Raw genomic sequence first — 26,611 nt, 5'->3', positions numbered from 1 at the left:
TTGGTAATTGCCAAAAAAAAGCTTTTCAAAAAAAAAAAAAAAAACCTTAGGGGAATGACTTTTTTTTTTTTTTTTTTTGCCACTCTAGAACAAGTTTTGGCAATTTATTCTCAGGTATTATGACTCCTCCTACTTCATCTGCAACCACCTTTTTTTAAAAACATAGAAATCCAAAAACTGGACTAAATACATTTCTTGGTATTGATAATACTTTACTATTTTACTATGAAAATCCTCATTCTAGGTTTATTTAGCTTAATATTCTAGGATTTTAAAAGATTAGGTAAAAAATTTATATTCACTGATAAGTATATTTTCAGGCAGCTAATAAACCATCTCCTCCATTTGAGCCAACTTGGGGTTTAGTTTGGTTTTGTCTTAACTTTCCAACCGGGTCAGTAATAATACACATGTATTTCCTTAATTTGTTCTCACTTCACAATAAAGGGATGTGTAAGAACTTCTGGGAAAAGGGAAAACAGGTAAACTTCCATCAAACATAACTTTAAATGGCATGTACTTTTTCCTTAGTCTGGATGCTTCTCCACCCATAGCCTTACACAGATGGTGCTGCCTAACCATCCAGGTCTCACTACGAAGGTCACATCCTCACAGAGATTTTTTTGAGTATTCTATCTAGAGAAGCCTGGCTCCTTTACCATCCCTCTGATGCTTTCTGCATCACCTGTTCTATCATTTTACAGTCCTCAACCCTAGCTGAAAGGATCTTGCTGGTTCACTTATTTCAAGGCACCATTCCCTCCACCAGAGTATAAACCCAATAAAAGCAAGAACATCCATCTTTTTCCCTTAAGTATCCCCAGTACCTACTGCACTGGGACACAGTATATGCTCAATAAATATTCAGTAAAAAAAAAAAAAATTCAGAAAGCCCTTGTCAGATTGTGAATTTTACCAGTAATCCTGATCTTTGCTATGGTCCTATGTTCACATTAATGTAAAATGTACCTTGTTTTTAACAATAGTTACATTAAAATGTATGAGCATGCTTGCTTCAGCAGCACATATACTAAAATTGGAACAATAAAATGTATGAGCATTTTTAACACTGAACTTAGTGAAGAAAACCCAAATAAAAAATAAAAGCTGTATAATTTAAAAGAATTTTTCAAGATCTGATAAACATAAATAATATAAATGTATTTAGTTACATTATGTTATAAATTCTTCATGCTACACATCTACACAGATAAAAATGCTATACGAACATCAAAGATTATTTCTGATTATATATATTAACAGTAGTACACAGCTGGATTGTATGCTGAAATCACTAAAGTAAATGCTCCCCTACATTTGCATTGCAGACTTCCCCTAGAACAGGTTGATCTGTTATCTTTTAAGCCCATAGCTCTAAAAAGTATCTTATATTTTGTTTTACTATGTGATAATACTTTACTATTTTACTGTGAAAATCCTCATTCTAGGTTTATCTAGCTTACTATTCTAACATTTTGAAAGATATGTGATAATGCTGTCATATACTCAAACACAAACACAATAAGTGCATATGCATCAAACACTATTTAGTGAAAAATATTTATAACTAGATACCAAATTTGGCATTTGAAATGTAAAAATAATATAAATGTGAATAAAATAGTTCTTACTTCTAAAGATTTCATGATTAATGGGCAAGAGAGAAAAAGAAAGTAAAGAAAATGTTCAGGAGACAAAAAAGCCTGACAGAAGTTTGTCTGAGGTGCTACAGAAATGAGGGAGAAAGCATGTCATCTCAGTAGGGGCATCATGGAATGCTTCCTGGAAAAGAGGCCACTTGAGCTGAGGCTTAAGGATTAATTAAATTAGTCTAGCGGAGAACAGAAACAGATGGAAGTGCATATGCGAATGCCAAGCGGCTTGATACCTTAAAGGAACAGCAGAAGCAAGAGAATCCGCTGGTACATGGGTGAGGAGAGAAGAAGATAGGATTAGAGAGGTAGGTCAGGTCGAGGTTAATGGAGTGGTGCACAGTCCCTAAACAAGTTGCAGCTGGAAGTGAATTTAAGATGACTGAGAGGCAGAGATGTCAATGAAGAGGCAATGGTAGTATTTCAAATGAAGAATGCAATGGCCTGGACCAAGGTCAGCAAGGTAAAGAGGAAAAGCATATGATAGTGATATTCAGTAGGTAAAATTGTCAAGATGGGCAGGTAGAGTCATTTTAGTAAATGGAGGACTCCAGAATGACTCCCCAATGGCTTACTAGATGGCAATACTTTTATCTAAGATATCAAATCCAGAAGGAATTCCAGAATTGAAGCATGTTAAGTTTGGTCATAGATATCTTGGAATTTGAGGTGTCAATTGATTATCTGAGTAGAGATGTTACTCTAGGCAACTGAATATAAGGGTATGGAGTGCAGGAGAAGGATTTAGAAGGTATCAGGATACAGAGAGCAGCGGAAGATGTGTGTATATGAGATACCTCTGGAAGCGAGCTGAAAATTAGATGATGAGATGAAGCCCTGGAGGTAACAGTGCACTGAAGTTCTCCTAAGAAGGTTAAGGATGAAGAAGGTAGAGCAGAAGCTAGAGAAAATGTGCACAGGTCAAAGAAGAAACTTGATGTGCCAAGTGTTTATATGTTTACTTGTTTTAAAGATTAGAAATACTTATGATTATTTATATGTACTACTAGTTAGAAAAAGTTAAAAATGCTGGCAAATGTGAGAAAATTGATGCTACATAACAAAGTAACTTCAGCATTAAATCAAGGTGCTCAATGTTATCTGTTGCTTGGAGAACCCACAACCTTTGTCAGCCAGGCACCAAATGCTAGGCAGAATAGATCCATCTACAAATTGTGCAGAGTCAAGCAGCTCTTTGAGGAAAAAAAAAAATCAAAATAGGTCTTCACCTTGCAATATACACACACACCAACATGAATTTTAGATGGATAACACACACACACACACACGCACACAAGAAAACTAAGTGTAAAAACTACATTATGTTTTAGGTTCCATTATATTTAAAAGGAATCAGAAGTAAAAACAAAAAGCCAGTTCTCTACAGAATATTTTAAAAAGAACCCAAACGAGCATTGTCCTAGCAACAGAATATAAACCTGAACATCCCTGTGAGCTGTAGAAGATGACACAGACATGAGTGAGAACCCAGAGAACTGTTTATAGCTTACAGGAAAACATGCCAAGCAAAGGAGTTGGTAAGTAAATAGACAACTCTGGAAATGAGAATAAGGACAAAGGTCTCAGCAGTCAGGTTGCTGCCAAGCCAAGCAAGCAACTCTAGAGCCTGAAATAAGCACAATGTGAGGATAGACTGGGAGGTCTCTAGACTAAAGAGGGAAAGACGGCCTCCATTTGCACCTATTTTATGATTCTTGAACTCAAACTCTCTGTTCTCTAAAAAATTTACTATAGAGGCTAGTTCAACAAGTTTGATAGCAAATGAATAATAATTGTTGCAGGCTGAGTTCTCTGGAAAGAAGATGCTGTGGTGGAGTTAGGAGTGCTAACGGTTATTGGGGAGTAACACCTGTGAAAGTGAAATGAGAAAGCAAAATGGGGCAGGGAGCGTCAGACCACCACAAAGAGCCAACAAATGTCTGCCAGCCTGGCGGGAACTCTGGAGCAAAGATTGCCTGTTAAGTAGCTCCAAGTGCCTGAAAACGGTGAAGCCCTTGTACTATTGCCTCACTCTCATTGGCTGGGGACCACGATGAAAAAAGGGTGACCATGGCTGGAAAGCTGAAGGCATTAACAGCCGAGGCTGCCAGCTAATCCACTCATTGCAGATGGGCAGCAAATTCTTTCTTGAAGGAGAATATGAACAGCACATCTCTATGTCTGCCACAATAATCTTCAAATGATTAATTAGAATATTCTCATCATATTAAAAGGCTGACGTACTAAGAGAAGTGTACCCTACTTCAGAAACATGGTCTCTGCTGGCATTATTTCTCATCAACTGGCTGCTGCCTCACATTGATGGAAATCTGGGTCCACTGATTTCTACCCATACTTTTTCTGCCTCCTTCCTAAGTGAATGGCATAGCAGAGGCTACACAGCAGTGTCCTACTTTCTCATGCATTCTCCTCCAAGGGGACTTGGCACATCAGGTACATTCCAGGACCATCTTCTGATCTCGTCTTGCCACTTAATTTTAAAATGTCTTATAGAAAACAATGAGAAAATACTCTAAAGATTCAGGATAGATCTTATCTTAGACTACATGAATGCTTGGCATGCCCACTATTCTTCAGATCCTTACTTTAATCATGAAACCAATTTGGCACTGAATCATGCTTTTCAACTTTCTAAAATACTTATTGGTTTTCTTGATTTAGGTTTCTTTCCTTAGTATGCAACAAAGAAAAAAGTCTTTTTAATATCAAGAAAAAGTATACAGCAAGACGATGTGTATCTAGATGCTTAGATACTGTCTGTTGGACATAAGTAATCTCTAACTTGTTCTGAGGTCAGGCCTATCATCATCTCCACTTCTGAATTTACAAAGTGGATGGACTTTAAAGAGATTAAAAAATACTCAATAATGTTCAAATATGAAACATCGTACTCAATATCTGAACTACTAAGAATATTCCAATATGGACAGAATCCTACACAACAACTCAAAGGCTGAAAAATCACTCACACTGATGCTTCTTTTTGTACCCAAATATTGCAAGGGTCATTTGTATGCATTAAAGTCTATAAGGTCAATAAAAATAAAGCCCCACACAACCATCTGCATCTAAATGCTGAGCCTGTCTCTCAGAAAGTCCCAGATGAAGCCTACCTTTGCTGAGGTAAATACAATATGGCATTTCTACTGCAGCCAGTATTCTAAGCTATACTACTATGAATGCCATATAAGCTATTGACATTCTATTTGTAGTTTCACTGCGAAGTAAAATAAAAAATTTTTTTTCAGGAAAGCCACACAGTATGAATAAATATTACTTTTCAGAAAAACACATGGCTCTGTTTAATGCTCAGTGCTCAGGTGCATCTATATGGTAATCCATTATAGCACACTCGAAATCGAAATTGGGTATTACTACTGATCAGCACACCAGGGACTCTGTCATTCTTTTAACTGATTATCCATAGTTCTTTTTTCTTCAGAACCTACTGCATGACTAGGAATAATGCAAAATGTAAGGTGGAGTTTGTACAAGATGCTATAATGTACTTGATAATTGCTGATCTTAATTAAATTTTGTGGGAAACATTTTTTTCAAATTATTACCAAATGATTGTAAAATATCTCAGTAAATTCACACTTGATTTCAATTCCACTTAGAAAGGAAAGACAGTGAAAAATGTGGAAAATACTACATACTAACTCATATAAAGTAATGTACTAAAACAATGACAAACTAAATCTATGTCCAAGGTAGAGAACACGGGGAGCAACTCTCCCTGAAACTAGCTGCATGACGCAAGGATGCTAGGTAAAGAAAATGTTGACCAGGAAGAAAATAAAAGGTTTGGTTTAAAAGAAGTCTTAATTACCTTTTGAGTTATAAATGTTTAGAAAACTTATAATGAAAACTGGGCAGCTGGGTTTAAAGGGAATATTCTATGAATGCCTGTGTCACAAAGATAGTCTGGTTTCAGAAGGACTCATGTAAGTAGGAGCCCAGTGGCATGAACCCCTCCAGGTAGACCCACAGAGAGGGCAACTTATTCTTTAACTGTCCTGGGCCTGGCCACTCATCTCTTAGTAAAAATGACTCAATTTTCTGATGTGGTCAGGATACTGACATTGAACTCTGCTTGGAACCTTAAAATTTAAGAGAAATAGAACTAAAATAAGGAGCTACATAATCTTAAAAATAAGACTACATTTTTATCTAAAAAAATGTAATGCTTTTCTTCTTATACAGGCAATCCCTTCCTATCTATTTACTCACTAGCCATGCTGTTACTGAGAAAAGAAAGCCCAGTTCCATCTTGTCACATTCTTTTCAGTCTTTAAGACCAAACTCAAACATCACATCTTGAGAAGGGCCCTCTTCAACTGTACCTCTTACCATATCCCTCGCCAGCATGCTTCTCCAGGTAAATGGGCACAGAGCCCACTCCACCATTAGATGCTGGATTCCTTGGGAGAAGGGACCCTCAGTTAACCATCATGTATCTCTAACACCAGGAATAGTGCCTGGCACGTAATGTTTCCTAATAAGCACTGCACATATAAATAGAGGAATAAGTGAAAATGAAAAAAAAAAAAGGAAAACAAAGAGAATTCTAATTTTAGTTCATGTGTATAGGCAGACACAAGGAAATGCCCAAGATTAAGGAAGGTACCTATACTCTAATATGGTAGAAACACAGAATCTGGAGAGTGGACACTTGATAAAGATAAATGAGAATAGAACTGTGCTTTCAAACATTACAGCAAATCTTAATGCTTGACTACATCATCACTCAAAAGGCAATACTTTCCTTGGCTAACGAGAAAATGAATAAAAGTATTTCAAAAGAGAGACAAAATATAAGGCAAAGACATCTAAAGGAAATATGGAATGTAGTAAAAAGGGAAGGGCATTAATTTCTCCCTCCAGTATTTTAGAAATCAACCAATATTAAAACATCAAAAAAAAATCTTATTAAGCAATGAAAACTTAGAAAGGGTAAAGGATCCCTCTACAACCAACACACAAGAATTACTGCTTAAAGCACAGATGAAACTGCAATGAGGCATGGGGTGGGAGTGGCCCCCTCGCATGAAAGCAGAACACACTTTGAATAAGAAGCAAAGGAAGAAATCATCCTAAGAAGAAATGGAAATTCATCCTTCGGAAATAGATTTGCTAAAAAAAATAGGGTAATTTTTTAGAATTTCTGATTCATGTTCCACTGAATCTATCTTAAAATCTAGGAAAATAAAGAAAGTGGATACACAAATAAGTAACAGTTTGGAAATCAGAAAATATACATGAAAATGAAATACATGGAAAGCATGAATCTAGAGTGTCTACTGCAAAGTCCCCGACCATAACTCTGTGCTGGGACACTGTGCATCACATGGCCTCCCTAGAACTAAACAAGTTGAACAGAGAAAAATATCTATATGTTAGCACATTTTAAGTTGCAAATTCAATACAAAATTCAATATAAAATTTAAAATCCTACATAAATCTAAAAAGAAAAAGTAAATTATCTACAAAGGAACAAAAATCAGGGCTGACCTCAGTCTTTCTTTCTGAAATATAAGCTCCAGAAAACAGTATGGTCAATGGCTCATTGTAGGCAAGCCAAGAAGAACAGGCACCAAAATATAGACATATACGGAGAACAAAGGTCCCAAAGTAGATCAGGTGCCTATGTAAGAATCCAGTATATAATAAAGCTAGAATAAACTATGCCTATTTGAAAAGCAAACAAAATTCAGAGTTTCGAGGGAAAAAATTATGATTTGAAAATTATATAACCAGCTATATATGTTTGCAGTTAAAAGACAGATATTCTAGAGTTTGAAATATATCAGCCACATACCTCTTTTCCTCAACATACTAAGTGATTCATGTTCCAGCAAAAACAGAGATTGATTAATCCAAAAACAAGGGTGCAGGGATATAAACACTGTGACAGTGAGCTATATTTATATAATTGGAATTAATATGGTTATAAGAATAGAGTAAATTTTCAAAATAACATAAGAGAAGTAACGTTCTAAAAAACATTATAATAAAACAATCTGGATATAAAATGCTTAAAAGAGCTGGGAAGCGAGAAATACAAAAGATATATGGAGTTAAAATAAAAGTATGGGGCTATCATCAAAACTGCTTTATTCTTGACATGGAAAAGTAGAAGAAAAAGGTTCAAATCGTATTTTGTTAAAGATAATCATTAGAATGATAGAAAATAGAAAGTATATCTTCTAAGTCACAAAGCATATTCCATAATGTGAAAGTCAGTGACCTCTCTCCCAAAGAACAAAAGTAGAAGAACAAAAATGTTAGTTGTCACACAAAGAGTAATAAATACAAATAGGATAAATTCCTGTATAAGACCAAGTCAATCAGAAATGGCTTTTGAACACAGAAAGATTAACAATAAAATACAGAAAATGACATATCACGTACACATGGGCACAGACACACAACAAAATATCAATATCAGTTGAAAAGGCTTTAAGGGGGAAACGGAATCATTAATACATTAAAAATGTAATTCACAACTTAGCTATAATATTCATGAACCTTTATGCAACCAATAACATAGCATGAAAATAAAACAAATAATGAAATAAATGAAAATAAAACAAATACAAAAACTGAAGGGAAAATATATTTATAATGGGAGCCGTACAGTACAATATAGCAGATTTAAATATAGTAAGACTGATTGAAAAGGTATATGTGGAGAGAGAAAATATTATTTCACATATTCTAACATTAATAAAACATTTACTACAAGTTATTGTTCTAAGCCATGCAAATAAAACTCTCAAAGTAGGAATAGCACAGGTCACAAGCACACTAAACACACTAGAAGTCACCACTGAGAGTTTAAACTAAAAAATTCTCAACTACTTGGAGGATTTTAAAACACTCTTCTGAGCAATACTCGTTAGAAAAAAAAAAAAAAAACATCACCACCATAATTATAGACTAAAAATTATCAACAATGTGAATTCTGTGTGTAACAAAAACTGGCCAAAGCTGAAACAAAAGGCAAATCTGTAGCCTTTAATTTTCTCAAATACTAGAATGAAATAAATAAAACTAAATTTTAAATTTAGAAAATTTAATAAAGGTGATTATAAGGAAGAAATAAATAAAAATAGAACCAAAGCATTTTCGTATCAATGAAATCATCTTCAAATCATCTCCAAATTACTAAGCTATAGATAGGAATTTGAACGCATATAATTAAAACAAATATCCACTGATTCATTAATAAATATTCTTATTGAGTGCTCCTTTTGTGCCAGGTACCAGGTGAGGGATCAGAGATAGAAAGATATAGGACACTGTTCCTGCTCTTAAAGCTACAGCCCTAAGGGGAAAAGGTAAGAACAGCAGCGATGTCAGTAAATGCACAAAGAGGTGAGTACAGACAAGGGATTCTTTCGAAGGGAGACCACCCCTGAACTGCATCCTGAAAGGTACACAGGAGTGAGCCCAGCAGAGAAGGGCATTTTAGGCAGACTAAGCAGCATCAGAAAAAGGAAAAAGAAAAGAAAAGGAAAAAAGCCCTGCTTCTTTGTCTGAGGACCTTCAAAAAGTTGCCAGAGTAGGTAGAAGTAAGACAGGTGACAAGGGATGGAGGAAGAGGCAGAGGCCAAATCAGGAAGGGTTCTGAAAGCCTTACTGGGGAGTTCAATCTGTTCAAAAGGCCATGAATCAGAATTACCTTACACAGAGAACATTACAAGTGGGTGAGGGAGACAGAAGGTGCAGAAGATCACAGACCAAAAGAATAGTTAGTGGATATTCCAGTAGAGGAAAAACTGAAGCTCTGATAGGATAGAACGTAGAAGAAGGTATCCAAGAGCACCTGTATGAGATGTAGAGAACCTTGAAGTGGAGAAAAATACTATCAAAATTGAGGAAAATAAATAGACAGACACAGATAGGAAATTGTTTTTACTAGGTACTAAAAATGCAATATTCAAAAATTTGGAAGCGTAGGTACTTTAAAGAGGTTATATTTTCACTTTGCTCAAGATCATACAGAGGTCTAATCTCTTTTTAAAGAAAATCAACTTGCACTAGACTCTTTACCTTTAATTAGAGAACATCCAGAGACCTTCAGAAATCTCAAATTGATAGCATATAATTCTACCCACAGTATATTGTTTTGCCCTGAATAAAAAAAATGCGAAAACAGATTCAAGAGGAGTCTTTTCACACAAGGATCTTCCATGGGTGATCTCAGTCACAACCAATTTGCCATGCTCTTCTTCATTTCATGCAAGCTTCTATTTTCTGGCTAAAAACTCATTTTTCAAATCTCTTAAATTTTGGTACTAGTACAAGTTGACTGTTTCTTCTGTGCCATTTTTCACAAAATGAAAAAAAAAAAAAAAATCACTTCCAGAGAGTTTCCAGGTAAGCGATGAGGGGAGAAATCACAAAACCTCAGTGAGATGCTAGGACATGGTTCCCACCATTCCAGAATCTCAGAGGATTTAAATGCTTGCCTAAGCACCATTAGGAAGTGTCTCAGACTTGCAATCATCTCAGGACTGGCCACTCTGCCAAGTTTATTCAGTGAAAGCCTAAGGTCAGCAAGAGCAGCTGATGATGGACTTCAGGTTTCCATCCAGACTCTTCTCTTCCAATTTGTCCAGTGTCACAACAAGTATATCAAACACCAGGTGTCACTCTGTAACAGCCACCACGCTACACATCCAAACGAGCTATTAAAATTCACAACACAACAAATATTTGTACAACTCTCTCCTAAATTTACTTTTTTAAAGGAAAAAAAAAAGGAACCAACTCATCCAAATTGTGTTAACACATTAATTCCAATCAATTTTAAAGGAAAATATCCTTTACATACCTTTCTGCTATTCTAACAACAAACAACATGCTCAGATTATAGTGTGAATTTTCCATAAATTTAGCCCTGATGCAGTGTCCACCATCTGCCCTTAAAGGGTTCTTGGAAGCATTTGCTAGTGTTGCCTTCCAGAGAACCTGCTCCTGACAGTGGAGTGGCACAGTACATGAAAGGAGCCAGCATTCCAGGAAGTTCAGGACACCTGGGTTGCAACAGATAATCACTAGAATGTAATTTCAGACTTTCACAAACATCTTGTCTCCAGTTTCCCTTCCCCAAAGGTGGACTGAGTAATTCAGTATGTCCTGTTGGGGCAATCCCAAGTTTATCACCTATAAGTCTTGAGGCATAAGGAAAACAGTAGTCTTGAACATTGAATTATTAACATGTTATAATAAGATAATCAAAATTTAACCGGAATGCATTCAAAGACTCTCCAGAAAGGACTAAATGTTTATATTTTGTTTCTATCTTCCCTGAGATAACCTACCATTACAGGCAACATGAGACCAGCAAGAAAGGACACAACTGGCACAGCCCTCTACTGTGATCCCTGCAGAGGGGGGTCTCAAGGAATATTGTGGAGCACTATGCCATAGAAATAATGCCATTATCTAGGGTTGTTCCCAACCAAGGGCTCAACATTAATAAAGACAAGTATGACCAATGTGATAAAGAGTACCAGAACAATTATACACCTCTATTATCATTTAGAATATGCCTAACATTAAAATAGGTCCCCAATATCATAAAGGTGACCTGATATTCTGGTCATGATAAACAGTGGCATTGATTTGCCTGCTGATTGGAGTTCAGGACGGTTTGGGGAGGGGAGATGGGTGTCTCGTTTTTTTCTTTTTTTTTAATGTCTTCCAGGAAATTTGAACTGACACTGGCCTTTCTTCAGTTGCTATGCGTCATTTAGAATTATAGTAGTGACTTAGTAGCGTCATTCAAACCTAGAACCATTCTTTCGAAAGAAGAAAAGATCCATTGAAGTACCCAAATATTTGCACTCAATAAGAACTTAAATTCCAAGGATTTAAGGAGAATCTGTTTTTCTTGTTCATTTTATTTGTTCCCGTCCCTCCTCTACTCTATAACAGTAAAGTGGTCCTTAAGGGAAAAAGAAATAAAAATCAATAACTGCATGAGAGGTTTGTGGAAGGAAGTCTTTCACTTGGATGTGGAGAGGAGGGAGCTGCATTTAAGTGTTTTTGCACACTGAACAGCCTAAAATAAATAATGACAAATAAAACAAAGGAAAGCAGGAGCTGAGGAAACCAGTTAATTGTAAAAATATAATCTGCTGTCTTGCTATTTATTATTTTCTCATAATAAAAGGCATTAGCCTTTGCATAAAGAAAAAGGATTGACTTAATCCTGTAGGATACCTGCCCTGAGTGAGATGACTGATCCATGATTCAGTCTATGATTTGCACTGAACCTCTGCAGGTGATTCTAATTTTTCATTTTCAAAGAGTTATAAAAGATATATACAGTTCTACCAAAAGGAGGAGGAGGAAGCGGGGGGAGGAAGAGGTGTAGGGGAAGAAACGGAAACAAGCATTGAAGAATTGTTTTTAATACTATTATATTCATAATTCTAATTTTTCTTCAGGCAATTCTTCATTATTAATACCTGAAGTAGGATGGTACGATTACATACGAAAAGTTATAAATAAATGCATTAGTTTGGGAAATAAAATCAATATGCAAATTACTAGATGGCATATACAAAGCAATTGTATAGAATGAAAACCAGCCATTCAGTTTACCTTTTGCACAACTCCAGGCACTGCACTAGATCCAGTTGTGCTATTATTACCAAGAAAGCTATTAAAAGCCCTTTCCCCCTATTTTGAGAAAAAGAATTAGAGGCTAAATCCACTATATACATAAGCTCACTTGGAACAATGAAGAACAAGAGACTCAGTGTTGAATTTTTTTAAAGTAAAACAGAGATTCCACACCAGCCCTGGATTTACCGCAGGTCAATTATGACTCTCAGACATAACTATATTCAGCAAGACTCCACACACAAGTCCTGCCTCTAATCCAGTATTACCTCCACACTGCAGGGAGGGAAAGGAGATGGTATATAGGAGGCCTACAGTAAATTTCAGACAACTGTCATCTTCAATAGTAAAGGAAAAACAAAACTAGTGATGACAGTATTATGCTCCTTCCTCTGTCTGCCCTTGAAAATACCCACACATCCTCTGCACTCTCTGGGCAGCTCGTTTGCTGCTGTTTGCCTCATATGTCCATGCTTCTCCAACCCGAATCTCCCCCATCAAAGAAGGGGTAAGGGAGAAACAGCATGCATTGTACTGAAATAACACCAAAGGTGTTTTCTTTATCTTGGGGGTGGGAGGTGGAGGGGAGGTAGAAGTTCTGATGGGGAAACGAAGTACTACGTAATTTGACTGGCCATTATTTAAAATATCATTTTCGCCTTAAACATGCAAAGCGTAAAATAAAATTGTGTGTAGCTTTTCAATTTTGTGTTTACAGAAGGCCACTTTGAAGCCATGCTCCCCCACCTATAGAGGTAAATGCTTATTCCTCTCAGCCAAGAGCACTTTAGTAACAATGCCTGAGAAGCCCAAGGAAACCATTTCTTTAAAACCATCAACTTTAAGTCCCCTGCCCAGAGGACAGAGATGTGCAACATGCTGAGGATTAACCAAGTGTATAATGAAGAGGAGTAAGTCTTCAAATGAGATAACAAGGCTCTGCTGAAAGACTACAGAGCTTCTCTGTCTAATGGGTAGCCACTAGCAACACAAATTTAAATTTAAACTACTTAAAATTTAAGTCACTCAGTCACACTAGTGACAGTTCAAGCACTAAATAGCCCAAATGGCTAGTGGTAACCTAATTCAAGAGCACAGATATATAATATTCTCATCATCACAGAAAGTCCTATTGAACAGAGCTGCTCTAGAGAACAAAGTAACTGAGATGTTTAGCTACGCAAAGGCTAATCACAGTTAAATCAATTTAATATTTAAAATTAAATGAAAGCATAAAACTTAAAACTAAATTTCATGCTAAAAATGACTTCTCTCACGAACTTGTTTTGAAGACTTTAAACAAAGCTACATTTGTATGTAGTACCATAAGTTGGTAGAGCTGAAAGAGACCCCAGAGCTCATCTAGTCCCTTCCCTCACTTTATAGACATGAAAGTCAAGGTAAAATACCTTAAGACCACACAGCTTGTTAGTGTCAAAGCCTGATCTAATAAACCTAGCCAGACTTTTGCTACCTTTTTTCTATCTCTTTTACTCAGAGAGTTTTAGGTAAGAAAAGAAAATGTTTTTAACACAAAAATACCAAACACCCACATGAGAGATAAGTTGAGACTTTAAGAGGCTTTTTAACCCAACAATAAATATTAACAGGTACAAATCACTTTGGAAGATACAAAAGATTATAAATCAAGTTGCTGGCCTCAGGAACTTTAGTCTCATTAGGAAGCTAAGACATAACCACATTAAGAGAAAACTAAGAATATCCAGCTGTATCAAATGCTAACAAGTGGGAGCATATTATATGAATTTATAGAGAAGAATGGGCAGCTCTAGCTGGAGTTGCCAGAAGAAATTAGTGGGTCTGAATAGAGCATGAAAAAATAGGCCAGATGAGAAAGAGAGCAAAGGGCAGTCCCTGAAGAAAGAATTGCATAAACCAGGAGACAGAAGTAAAACTAGCAAAAAAGAGGTAAAGGGGCAATAAGCAAAGCGGTATGTGTGTGGCAGAGCACTTCCACAGAGCAACACCAACGAAATGTGAAACAAAGCCACACTGGAACTCCCAAGGGGACTCTGTGTGTTAGACCAGCTTGGGCCACACTTTACAGATTATAAAGAACGTGTTTTCTAAGACAGAAAAAAACTGGGCTTATTTAATTTGAAGGGATAATTTGGATAAATTTTAAAATTAGGGTTCTAATTTAGAAATCAAATGTCCTGTGTACTTGTGATTTCTAACTTTGTGATATTTGAAAAACAGATAAATGAGTAGCATTCTGAGGTCAGATCATATGTTGGTTTTGAAATTAAATTTGTTCTGTCAATGTATAGTAAATTTTAATTGGAGTGTGGGAGAGTAAAGAAATGCCTTGCTATCATATTCTAGACGCTTTCTTAACCACATATAAAGAACTCCAAATTATTCCATTCCTCTACTAAAGAAGGATGGCATATAACATGGCAGCTTGACACATCTCTGTGATAACTGTATTTTCTCATTTTCTATATTCTTGATGCTCTTACATTCTGGGGCCTTGCTGACCTGGACGAGATTGCCTCTCCCACGGTTAGCTAATTCCTAAAGATAGTACTGCTCCATGCCTTTGATATCCCAACCAATTCCAAATCCACACCCCCCAAACACCTCATTTTATGGGGTCTCACACTCTGGGACACTATTCCCCTGCCCAAATCACCAGGGGACAACTAGGTACCATCCCTACAACCTAGATGCCACCAAAATTATTCAAACTATCCCAACTACCTTGCCTTGCCCATTCCTTCCCAAAAAAACCACAATAAAGACTCTTACCATCAGTTTTCTCTCTTTGCCTACTCATTTTACCTTGGTGCTTCTCTGTATAGCTCTATGTGATACATCATGCCTCCTGTTTCTAAGAGACTGTGAATAAAATAAAACTTCTTTCTTCATGCCAATTATTTTCATATCTCCACGTCTTACCATATCTGATTAAAACAAATTCCAGATACCATTAAAATAACCTCACAACTGTGGAGTCGAAAAGATTCTCAAAGTCAAGTGAATTATTCACCTTATATTTCTACACCAATTTTCCTTTTCCCCTATGCAGGTAGCCCCGTCAAGGGCCAACACCAAGTGAAACTTCTGAAAAGGGTCATTCAGAATTCTCTGTGACTCAGAAGATCATTATTGGAGGTCTAACATAAGTCCAGTCTTACCAGTGGCCTCTTCGGTTTACTATGAAATTTAATATATGCTCCATGAGAGCAGGAGATTCAGTTTTGCCCACTGCCATATCTCCAGCACCTAGTATGCCTGACATATAGCAGGTATCCAATAAATGTGTATAATAAACGAATGAATTGTACAAGAATAGGTGCATCCTGGAATAGATGGCCTGTGGAACACAGCTTGAGAAGCAGGAGAATATCAAGACTCATAAGTAGCAGGCAGTATGGCACTGAGTTAAGGAAATGGGTTCTAGAGTCAGCCTGGAGGTTAAATCTCTACCTATCATTTGATAGATGTGCAATCTTAAACATGTCATCTAACATGACAAAGTTTCCATTCTTCCATCGATAAAAACTGGGAAGACAAAATCTCCTTCACAAGGAAAGAATTAAACAGAATGGCACATGAAAACATTTACATTCCGGTCAAGATGCAATATAAATTCATTTTATGGGGTCGCACCTGCCCATCTGAAACATATAGCAATGACAAATGAAATATGTTTTCAAAAGAAGAGTAAAATTAAAGTCATAACCTCAATAAAAAAATGTGACAAACATCTCCATGAACCAGCAACAATAGAAACTCTAAGTGGTATACAGATTTGAAGCCACAAGCAAAGGTGGCTGGAGGTCAACTTCCAAGGGCTACAAGTACTCCCACTGGAGATAAAGGCAATGGAAAAGTCTTCTCGCTGCCTGAAATTGCAACTTGGACTGGGCCGGTGGCCTTGATTGCACACCACTTGCTTTATCAGAGCACCGTACGTCTCTAGTAGCTTACTACATCTAAAAACTACTGTTTCCTTTTTCAAAGTTTTCCTTCCAGATTGCCCCTGACTTACAAAGGCAGACAGCAGGTCTCATTACATACTCTTCTTTCATGCCTTCGTAACTCTCTTATCTCTATGCTTTCTTCCAATCTATTTCTTATTTATCAACTATCTTTATACAGATTCCTTTTTGTGATTTAACATGTCTTAAGAAAGTCTTTCCCAATTATATACACCTTGGTAAGTACTGACCTCCAAATCCTCATAAACTATCTATCTCTTTATATGGCACTAACTTGTAGAAAGCAGCAATGAAGTTCCTTAATTCTCATATGAATAATACAAATTACAACCTACCTTCTAAAACCAGAGAGAGCGAATATAAGTCATAACGAAAGTAATGCAAGTTCATTATTCATTCATATTTACTATGCAATGTGAGAGTTTTATGAAGACTTGAGTAATATATATTTGTCCTATTATATAGGCAACTAATCCTCTGTAGAGGTAATGTATAAGTAATAACACCCTCCTCTCGTCTAGAATTTCTGGACATGAGGATATGGTATTGAAACCTCCTCTGTGGGAGGTACAGGACGACAGATCCTGATGGGCTTTCCTGTTGCAGGACAACTAGACCTGAGATCAGTGACAGCAAGTATAATTCTCAAAACATTTCTGGACTCTGAAGGACATAGGAAAACTAATAGGGGACTTAAAAAGGGTAAGAGAGAAAGTAAGAGGGAAGAAAAGTGAGCAGCTGGTCTGTATGCAATAAGCTCAAGAAAAACTGCAGGGTGCCAGACAGCAGTTCCACAGTAGTATCCACAGATGTCTATACCCTACAGACCCCAGTTCCCACCACACGGTTAGTTTGAGAAACTGAACCTGAGTTTCCATGAATAAACCAGGACACTCAAATTAAGCCCTAGTGATCCCAATAAAGAACATTCCCAGACTCCTGGCAAAAGTAAAGACAAAACCCTCTAGGAAAAAAAACAGGATTAAAACAAATTTTAATTTGTTTACCTATATTTCATTAAATCTGACCTCATAATCATACCACAAAACAGGCAAGAAAAGAAGCCATTATGAAAGACAGCAGAAATAACCAAAAAAGTAATATAAATGGAGTCACTTTATAACGGAGTCACAGCTGCCATCCTAGAGAAACTCCCTTGCGCATCTTAAAACTCTGCACAGACTTCATTCACAGGAGAGTTACTACAGGAAACACAATAACCACCATAAAATATGCAGTGAATGAATGTTTGTTACTCTGGGAAAGGAGTATAGCCCTCATTGGAGAGAAAGTTACTAAGCATCAGCCATGAGGTAAGTCCTGGGCAGGAGAAGGTTTCCATATCTGTTTTATTCTGGGTTTAAAAACCCAGAAAGCCCAAGACAGCCTTCCTCTCCTGGCCTCCCACTACAATTAGATCTTCAACAAATACACATTAGGCCCTTCCTTTACAGTCATAAAGTTGATCTCACATCAACTTAAGCACACTTCTCTTCAATCCCTAAATAATTTCTAGGTAACCAACAATTAACTTTCAGAACCTATAATTTGTTTCTGGTATAGCTCTCAAGGTATCAGTAATCTGGCCACTTGTCTAGTACAGCTGGACAAGAAAGACTTTAAGCTTACTAGAGCAAAAAACACACCCAAACGGTGTTCCACCTTTAAAGAGAATATATGATCAATACACATGGACACACAGACACACACGAAGATGGCAACCTCACTAGTAGTCAAAAATATGTGTTAAAAACAGTTTTTACATGTCAGTTTGCATATATGAAAAAGACAAGTCATCTCCAGTGTTGGTTAGAGAAATTTACATAAATCTTACATATAAGTTTACATGATCTTTTTGAAGAGCAATTTGGCAACATCGGTATTTAAAATGTGCATATATTTCTATCTAATAATTTCATATCTAGGTAGTCGCACAGAAAAAATTCTGTGTTTGCAAAAAAAAATCACAAGAACATAGCAGCATTGTTTGTAAAAGCAGAAGGGAAGAAATACATGTCCATCATTTTTATGTGTTTGCAAGTGAAATTAAAGATCTACAATACCATATTTTCAACAAGAATCTTAAAAGCCAAATGAATTAACAAAAACTTACTTCAAAAATAAAGAGGATAGAGTCCAGCTCCTCCCTTTGTGACTTGTTATTCCCTGCAATATATTTTAAAAATCAGTTATCATGACAATACGTAAATTTTAGGATATTAAAAAAATTATGTTAAAAGATATCTTAACATTTAAGCCTCAACATACATTTATTTATTCAAATAACATCAGAAAGTAGTGTGGAGCCCTTGTTAGGAATGCAAGTGGACTACTGAGCCAAACCACCTGGGTGAACATCTAGCAGAGTTGCTCCCTGCTAGCTATTTAAACACATCTCCCATGTTTTCCAAGTTGTTACCAACCCATGACAGGTAATTTATTTGTTTCTCAATTAGTTACTTATAAGGTCAAATTATGATAAAATGCACAGTAATTAAACACAGAGTTCTAACTTTGTGATATGAAGAGGCATAGAGCAGTAATAACTATAAAAAGTCATACATCTCTTTAGGTAATTGCACACTGTCCTTTTGATAATAACGATAGTAAAAACTATAACATCTACAACAGCAGTTACCATTTATTGTCCAGTCTATATATCAAGTGCTGTGCTGTTTGGTATATATTATCTAACTTAGGAATCAGAAAACTTTTTCTGTAAAGGGCCAGACAGTAAATATTTTAGGATTTTCGGGCTTCTCTTACAATCACTCAACTCTGGGGTTATAGTGCAAAAGCAGCCATAGGTAATACACAAATGAATGGGTATGGCTGTGTGCAATGAATCTCGATTTATAAAAACAAGCAGCAAGCTATAAGTTGTGGACCCCCAATCTAAATGAATCTCTATAGGTCTATGAAGTAGATATCATTCATTCATTGAACAAATACTAAAGAATGTCTCTATGTCAAGGATTATTCCAGGACCTGAGGAGACAGCAGTGAACAAAACGCAACAAGCCCTGTCCTAAGGAAGCTTGCATTTTGGCAAAAAGAGGCATTCAATAAATGAATACGTGAGAAAACCAAAAGGAAAGGGAGATGGGGAATGACAAAAAGAGTGGTATGCAATTTTGACTAGTGAAATCAAGGGAACACCTTGCTGATAAGGTGCACCTGAGCAAAGAAGTAAAAGAGGTAAGCCACACTGAAATTTGGGGGTAAGGAAACAATTTGGGGAAAATAATTTCCAGGCAGAGAAACTGGACAGTGCAAAGTCCTATGGCTGAGCAGGTTTGGCATGGTCAGAAAGGAAGGCAGTTGCAAGAAGGTCCTTATGTCTGGAGCAAAAGGGGAGAGTTGTAGCAGGTGAGGTTAGAGAACAGGTGGGGTAAAGGAAGGCAGGTAGATAGTGTCTGAAGCTATTATAATGACATCAGAAATGGGAAGTCATTTGATGGTTTGGAGCACTGAGACTCATGATTTGACTCACATTTTTAAAGCACCACTCCAGCTGCTCTTTTGAAGAGAGTTTAGTAGGAGTTAAAGAGGGAGGGGAAAGCACAATAATCCAGGTGAGGATAATGGGAGGTTCAGCATTACTAGTACAGGCAATGAGAAGAGGCCAACGATTCTAGATCTATTTTGAAGGTAGAGCCAATAACTCGGGATCTTGCCTGAATACTGGAAGGCTGAAGTTATCACAAGATGAGTTCATGATTCTTAGTAAACACTTCCTTTATTCTTTTGTTTTGGTTCACTTTCTTCCCTGAACTCCAACAAAAACACAGATTGTACTAAAAGCAAAAAACTTCAAAATCTCACCGTTGGTACTAGTTTTTTATGATTCTTTGCAGTAGGCTGTAAAAATGGAGAGAGCTTTTCTCTCTCCTATCAAGAGATGTCTACTTCTCCGTGACCTTGAATCTGAGATGCCATGTGACTTGCTCTGACCAATGTGACATTAGCAAATTGGGGGCAAGCATAAGTTTAAAAACACACTTCCTAAGCTTGGAACCCTAAGGCCACTATCTGAAAGAGCCCAAGTTAGTGTGCTGGCTGGAGAAGAGGGGCCACATGGAGGAGAACTAAGGCACCCTGCTAAATAGCTTGCCAACCACAAGACATGTGAATGAGGCCATCGGCCAATAGCTGCCAGAAGAGGCATAAGCTAGCCTATACCAGAAAAACTGCCCAACAGATCTGGAAAATCATAGCTAAATGACTGCCTGTTGTTTTAAGGCATCCATTTTGGGGATGATTTGTCATGTAGCACAAACTAAATGATACAGTCTTAAACAGCTACATTTTTCTAAAAGAAAAGACAGAGGAAGCAAAAGGGGGAAGAGGGAGGGCAGGAGTACCCTTTAAAAACAAGGTCTTTAGGTTGAAGGGGTTTTTTTTTAAAGATATGGGTTTTTTTTTTTTCTTTGCTATTTTAGCTACACATAATATCACATTTTTCTCCTCCACACACCTATGGAAAAAAAAATGAAGTAGAGCAAAGCTAAAAAACAAGATAATAATCAAATCATTTCATATTTGGAATACCTACCAATTTGATAAAAAAAAAAATTAAGTTCAAGGTTTTTAATCAACTTATAAGTCACAGGGGGAAAATCCAGCAATTCATTAAAAAACAAAACAAAACACCTGTTGGCATCCTGGCCACATGTCTTTATATGACTTGATGCCCTACTAGATAGAGCCTGGAGCATTCTGTAAGACTGAGCCAGATGCTCTATGTCAGAGACTACCACAGCACCTCACCCCGAATTCCTTCCCCTCCATACTTGACATTTGCCTCAGGTTTTAAGAAGAGAGCAGAGCATCTATACATTCCTCTCCATGTCTTCTTCTTTATACTTGACCCTGTCTCAACCCACTTCCCCCATTACCTTGCACTTTGAGTTATCTCCCTTTCCTCAGCCTACAAACAAGCAAATGCATCCTTTAAAATCTTACCATGACCAAGCTACCCATTGAGATACAATCCTGTCTCCAACATCACACTTTTGAAAGGGTATTCTCATGTGTAGCCCTCATGGTCTTACACCCAGTTACTTCATTTCTGTCTGGCTTCCAATCCCACTACTCAGAACTCTTCTTTCACTCGTCAGTGACAGCCTCCTAATGCACTATCATTTCCTAGTCCTGCTGCTCCTGACTTTTTTGCATCATCAGGCATCGCTGATCTTTCATTCCTTGAAATTATTCTCTGGGTTTCTGTGACAAAACACGTTCTTGGCACCCTCCCCTCTGCTACTACTCCTTTATCTTTCCTCTTTGCCCAGTAAAGGAAGGAATTATCCCAAATCTATAACTATCACTCTTTCTCTACATATACTTTCTTCCTTGGCGACAGCATGATTGCACCTCTCTCCTCCAAGTTCCAGTCCCTATATTTTCACTGCCCAGCCGGAATCTATACCTGGGTGTCCCACAGGTACTTCATGGATATGAGGAAAAGAAATACAAGAAGGAGAAGTCAAAGATGCCTCCAGGATGTTGAGTCTAGTGTCTAGTTCATAAGCTGCCATTACGGCAGTGGGAACCCTGGACGGGGGCCAGATTTGGGAGATAAGAGGATGAGTGCAGCTTTGGGCAGTCTTGAGTTTGAAGTGCATGAAAACCTCTTGAACAGTTTAAAAAACAAAACAAAACAAAAATAAACTTAAAAGAAATATCAAAAGAAAATTTTTGTAGAAATGCTTACCTTTTAATTTCAAACTATTTTCCAGTGCTATAAAATTTTCATAGAAGATGAAATATATCTGAGAATAGTTGGTCTCAAAAAACTGCTTAAGTTCACTTGCATCCACATTATCTGAAAAGAAAAAGTTTCCATTTATGACAATAACCTTATACAATTATCAGAATTCACAACCAAACTTTTAAGAAATGAAACAAAGTAAAAACTAGCTTTATCCCCCTTGTAAGACAAAACAAAACAAACAACAACAAAAAAGTATTTTCGTCCATTTATTCTCCACTGAGAACTCTGAATGGGCTTGGGCACACCACCCCCAAACACACACACACACACACACACACACACACACACACACACACACACTCACATGCAGATTCCTGAAGGAGACTGAAATCAAATCAAGGAGATCAGAGCCAGAGGGGCACAGCACTATAAAACCAGCTAGATGGTCAGCACTACATGAGGGTCTGGGGAGGGCCAAGATGACTTCCTGTTAGGGGATGCAGAAGTAGAAGTTAATGGAGAAGGTGGCTTTCGACATAGGCCATAAGAGGGATGGGTTTGTACGTCTGGAAAACAATTCTGCTGGTGGAGTTATGGCCCAGTCTCTCCCAGCTCCCTGCTGACTTAAAACCAGCTCTAGAGAACCACAGGGTGCTCTCTACCATACCCACCCACTTCCAACTGGACCTGTGGTCACTGCCTTCCCTCCAGCTTCTAGTGACCTGTCCCATTCCTGTTTGGACATGGTGAGGCCCTCCATGTGTTCCTACAGTTGCCTTGAGCAGTGTTTCTCCCTGTTGCACCAGCTATATAGGGAAATTAGCTCAGCAACAACTCCACCTGGGGCCGAGCCAGCAGCACAGCCATTTCTTACAGGGGCTCAATCATCCCTCACAACTCTGGTCAGAGTAATTATCCACTGTCAACATACTTTTGTATGTTTCCTTTAGCAAACAACATTGTTTGTGCCCTCTACAACAGGGTCCTGACCAAGGTGTTGGCTCTTTGGAAGAATACAATAGCAACCTTAAGAAAATGAAAAGCAGCTTCCTCAAAATTATATAAGGATTACTAAAAAAAAAAAAAAAAAAAAAAAAAAAAGTGTTGTTATTTAATCTATAACAGAGTGGCATCAATTGCTTTTGGGGTCCCAAAACTGTCAATATATGCGAACACACCCATTACTATGTTTAAATTCTATAAAGTTAACACTAATGCTAGTGAATCTAAAGAGTTGTTTTTTTCTCAGGACTATATAGAGTCTTTCATGCAAAAATCTGCCCTGGTTCTTTGAAATAATGCACATAAGGTGTTTTTAAAGTTATATGAGCTCCAATTTCATATTCTATTTCCTGCCCCAAAAGAAAAGTGAGTACAGAGCAATGAAATTTCCTAGTAACTAACAAATTAACCTATGTGGAAGCAGTTAACAATGAAACTAGTATTATTTACCCACATATTATCATTCTTATGAGTATAAAATCTTGCCAAGGCATCCTTGAGTGCCTTCCGCAGAATGTGCCAGTTCCAATGAAGGTTTTGTTTGTTTTCACTCCAATATAAGTTGCTAACTCATCTACCACTAACTATTCTTGCTAAAGCATGCATGTAGCCTGTTCCTACTCACCACTCATTGGTCAGCTGAAACATACCAGCCCACCCCAAGACTAGGTCAGTGGCTCTACTATGTGGCCCATAGCCCTCTTCTTCCCCTATCCTAAAACATGTTATTGTTTATTTAATTCCTGATGGAATTCCTGATTTAATTCTGATGGAATGATCTGTCTTCTCTTTTAGAGATACTCCCTACCCTCATAGAACTCCCAGTCTATCTCATACATCACTATGTCCCCCTGCATGTAGCACAGCATTTAGTTCAATATTTTCTTGATAATGATAATGACCACAACTTGTAAACCATTAGATCATAGGCCTATAAAAATCAAAAAAAAAAAAAAGCCTAACCCTCCTTCAAATCCTTGAGTCTATCAAGAGAGAAATTTTATTCCTCTACTAAGGACTCCCAATTTCTGTCTGTAGCCCTGACACACCCACCACAATCCCCTACCCCTCAAGCTCTACTCTCCCAGCCTTTGCCAGCTGGATTTCTCCATATGAGGTCTAAAAGCCTTCTCTAATTAAACATGTCCTAAGGAAAGTACTGTTTTCCCCACTCAAATGCTGATCTCCCCACCCAGCTGCTCAAGCCATAATCTAGACATCATCCTGGGTTCTTCTTAGTCTTTCACAGCCCATCTCCTGTGTGTCAGTTTCATCGCAAATATGTTCCAGCCTTGGGCCGCTTCTTGCCCTCCACAGCCCTGCCTGGCATATATCACCATGAATCCTTGCCCAGGCTGCAACCATGTCCACTGCCTGGGCTCCCTACTTCTAGTCTTCACCTCTGTAGTCTCCGCACTGCAGTCAACAGGAAAATTTCATAATGTAAATCAAATCAGATAATTCCTTTACTCAAAACCTTCCAATGGCCTCTAGTAGTACTTAAAATAAAATCCAAACTCCTTACCATGGCCTATAAAGCCCTGCATGATTTCCTCCATTCAATGCCAATTTTATTTCATATCACTCTCTCTTTCACACCCTACACTCTAGTCACTGTGACTTTTTTCCATTCTCCAAACTTTCCAAACGTGTTCCCCACTTGGGCACCTCTAGTATGTTGCCCCCATCCCTGATCTTCATATAGCTCATTCCTTTACATCCTTCAGAACTTAGATCACACAAACTGACAAAGCGTCCTCATATGTCACTCTTCACATTTCATCCTATCACCCTGCCTTCTTCCTCATAGACTCTGCAATGGATCGACTACTGACTGCTCACCAGCTGGGCTTCACAGGATGCAAGCAAACAATTTCCCTTGCATCGAGGATGTGGTTGCATTGATCCAGCAAGATGGCACAGAAAGGTTACTAGACAACCAATGACTCCCCCATCTCCTTTGGGCCTCCCTCCTCTCTGAGGGAGATACAGAAACATCACCTGAACAAAGAGGGTCCTGGTCAAGGTTGAGGAGCCCTCATACAGACTGAGATGCTTTCATGAAGCCAAAAGTCCAGGTAACAGCCACCTTCTTCCTCAGCCGTTCACTATCTTTCTTGTGAATGAGGCATGGATGGTGCTGGGCTTAAAAATACTAACCAATTAGATCCCTTCGAGGTAACCCAATACACACTGAAACTAAGAGCATAACATCTGTAATGTAACTCAGTTTATTTACATGTGTGAGAACTCCTTATTAGTCTGGGCATCCTATTCATGTGAATCCCGCTGACAGCACTTAAGATTAGTTTAAATTATCTCATTTACTCATTTACTTCTTTGTTGATTGGCATCCCACCAGAATAGAAGCTGCATAAGGACAGGAATCTCATCTGTTTTGTTCACTACTATATTCCCAGCCCCAGGAACAGAGCTTGGTACTCAACACATATTTGTTAAATATATAAACAAAAACTAAATATCAAATATTTTATATCTCTAATTAAAAATTCAGGATGATTCTTTGATTTGTCTTATTTTTAAAAACTCATCAGATGAATATTTATAAAGTAAGTATAAATCATGAAGAAGGCAGCCACAGGCACTGGAATTTGGCTTCCTGCAATAGGGAATATAAGTATCGAAGGGCTGCTTTTATAATAACACTAACTTCAAGAAGTATATAGATATAGTAGGAAAATTTTGTTCAGGAGAAAAAACAAAAACAAAACACTATGACTAGAAACTTCCTTTAGACAGACATTCCTCACCCATTCATTCAAAGATTACCGAGTCCTTAACCCATACTAACTAGCCCTGAGCCAAGCAGGAGATTTAAAGAGAATAAGACACAGGGCTCTCAAGGGTTCACAGGTAAACAAACAAGTAACAGAAAAGGCACCACGACTGAAGCTTATGCAGGGCATCAAAGCACAGAGTGGACAAGGCCACTTGAGGAAGTTGGGAATATTAATAATGCTATACATTTGTGCTTTAAAAACACTTTTATGAATTTATTTTATTTGACCCTCATCACAACTCTGTGAAGTAGATGGGGCAGGTGTAAACAAGATAAAGAAACCTCAGGTTCAGGATCTTATGTGACCTGTCCAAGTTACACAGCTAGTCAGGATGTGGGCAAAACTCCTGTCCAGGTCTTCCAGCTCAAACCTGAGCTATACAAAGGCCTCAGTGATAAGTGGGAATAAATCGGACTAGAAATCAGGTCAAGAATATAAAGAAATTAGTCATCACCTTGGGGATGTAAGTGCAGCAGAGCCAGACTGGAAAAAGAGCAGGAAGCCAAGAAGACAGGAAACAAACGAGAGAGAAGAGAGTGGCACTGAAGATGGGAACTGCCAATTTCCCCAAGAAGGATCTTATGGTAATCTCTTCACAGCCTTGTGGGGGCCAGTAAGGAAGAAGGAGGGAAGACAAGTCTTGAACTGAGGCAGGAAAGTTAGCCTAGGGACATTCTCCCCTCCCTTCAAGGATGCTCCTCTGGAATTTTTCCTTAAACCCTTCCTCAGCCCTCTACCTGTTTTGACTCCAAACCTGAGATTCCAGCAGTGAGAAACAAGCCAAAGTCAGGAGACAGGATAGATAACCTT

General features: G+C 37.7%; 1 protein-coding gene across 1 annotated transcript in view; it reads right to left on the bottom strand.

The window, feature by feature from the left end:
• Positions 1–26,611, bottom strand: part of RALGAPA2 (Ral GTPase activating protein catalytic alpha subunit 2) — a 292,479-nt gene that overhangs the window by 244,683 nt on the left and 21,185 nt on the right. Inside the window, exons 2-3 of the mRNA XM_015596875.2 lie at positions 21,999–22,109; positions 18,396–18,448 (exon numbers count right to left, since the gene is read on the bottom strand). Coding sequence (XP_015452361.1) covers positions 18,396–18,448; positions 21,999–22,109 — 164 coding nt within the window. The remainder of the gene's footprint in view (positions 1–18,395; positions 18,449–21,998; positions 22,110–26,611) is intronic.

The sequence above is a fragment of the Pteropus alecto genome, unplaced genomic scaffold (genome assembly GCF_000325575.1).
Source record: "Pteropus alecto unplaced genomic scaffold, ASM32557v1 scaffold45, whole genome shotgun sequence".
NCBI classification, from domain to species: domain Eukaryota; kingdom Metazoa; phylum Chordata; class Mammalia; order Chiroptera; family Pteropodidae; genus Pteropus; species Pteropus alecto.
Note: the sequence above shows the minus strand (reverse complement) of the source record. Positions and strands in the feature narration are given on the sequence as shown.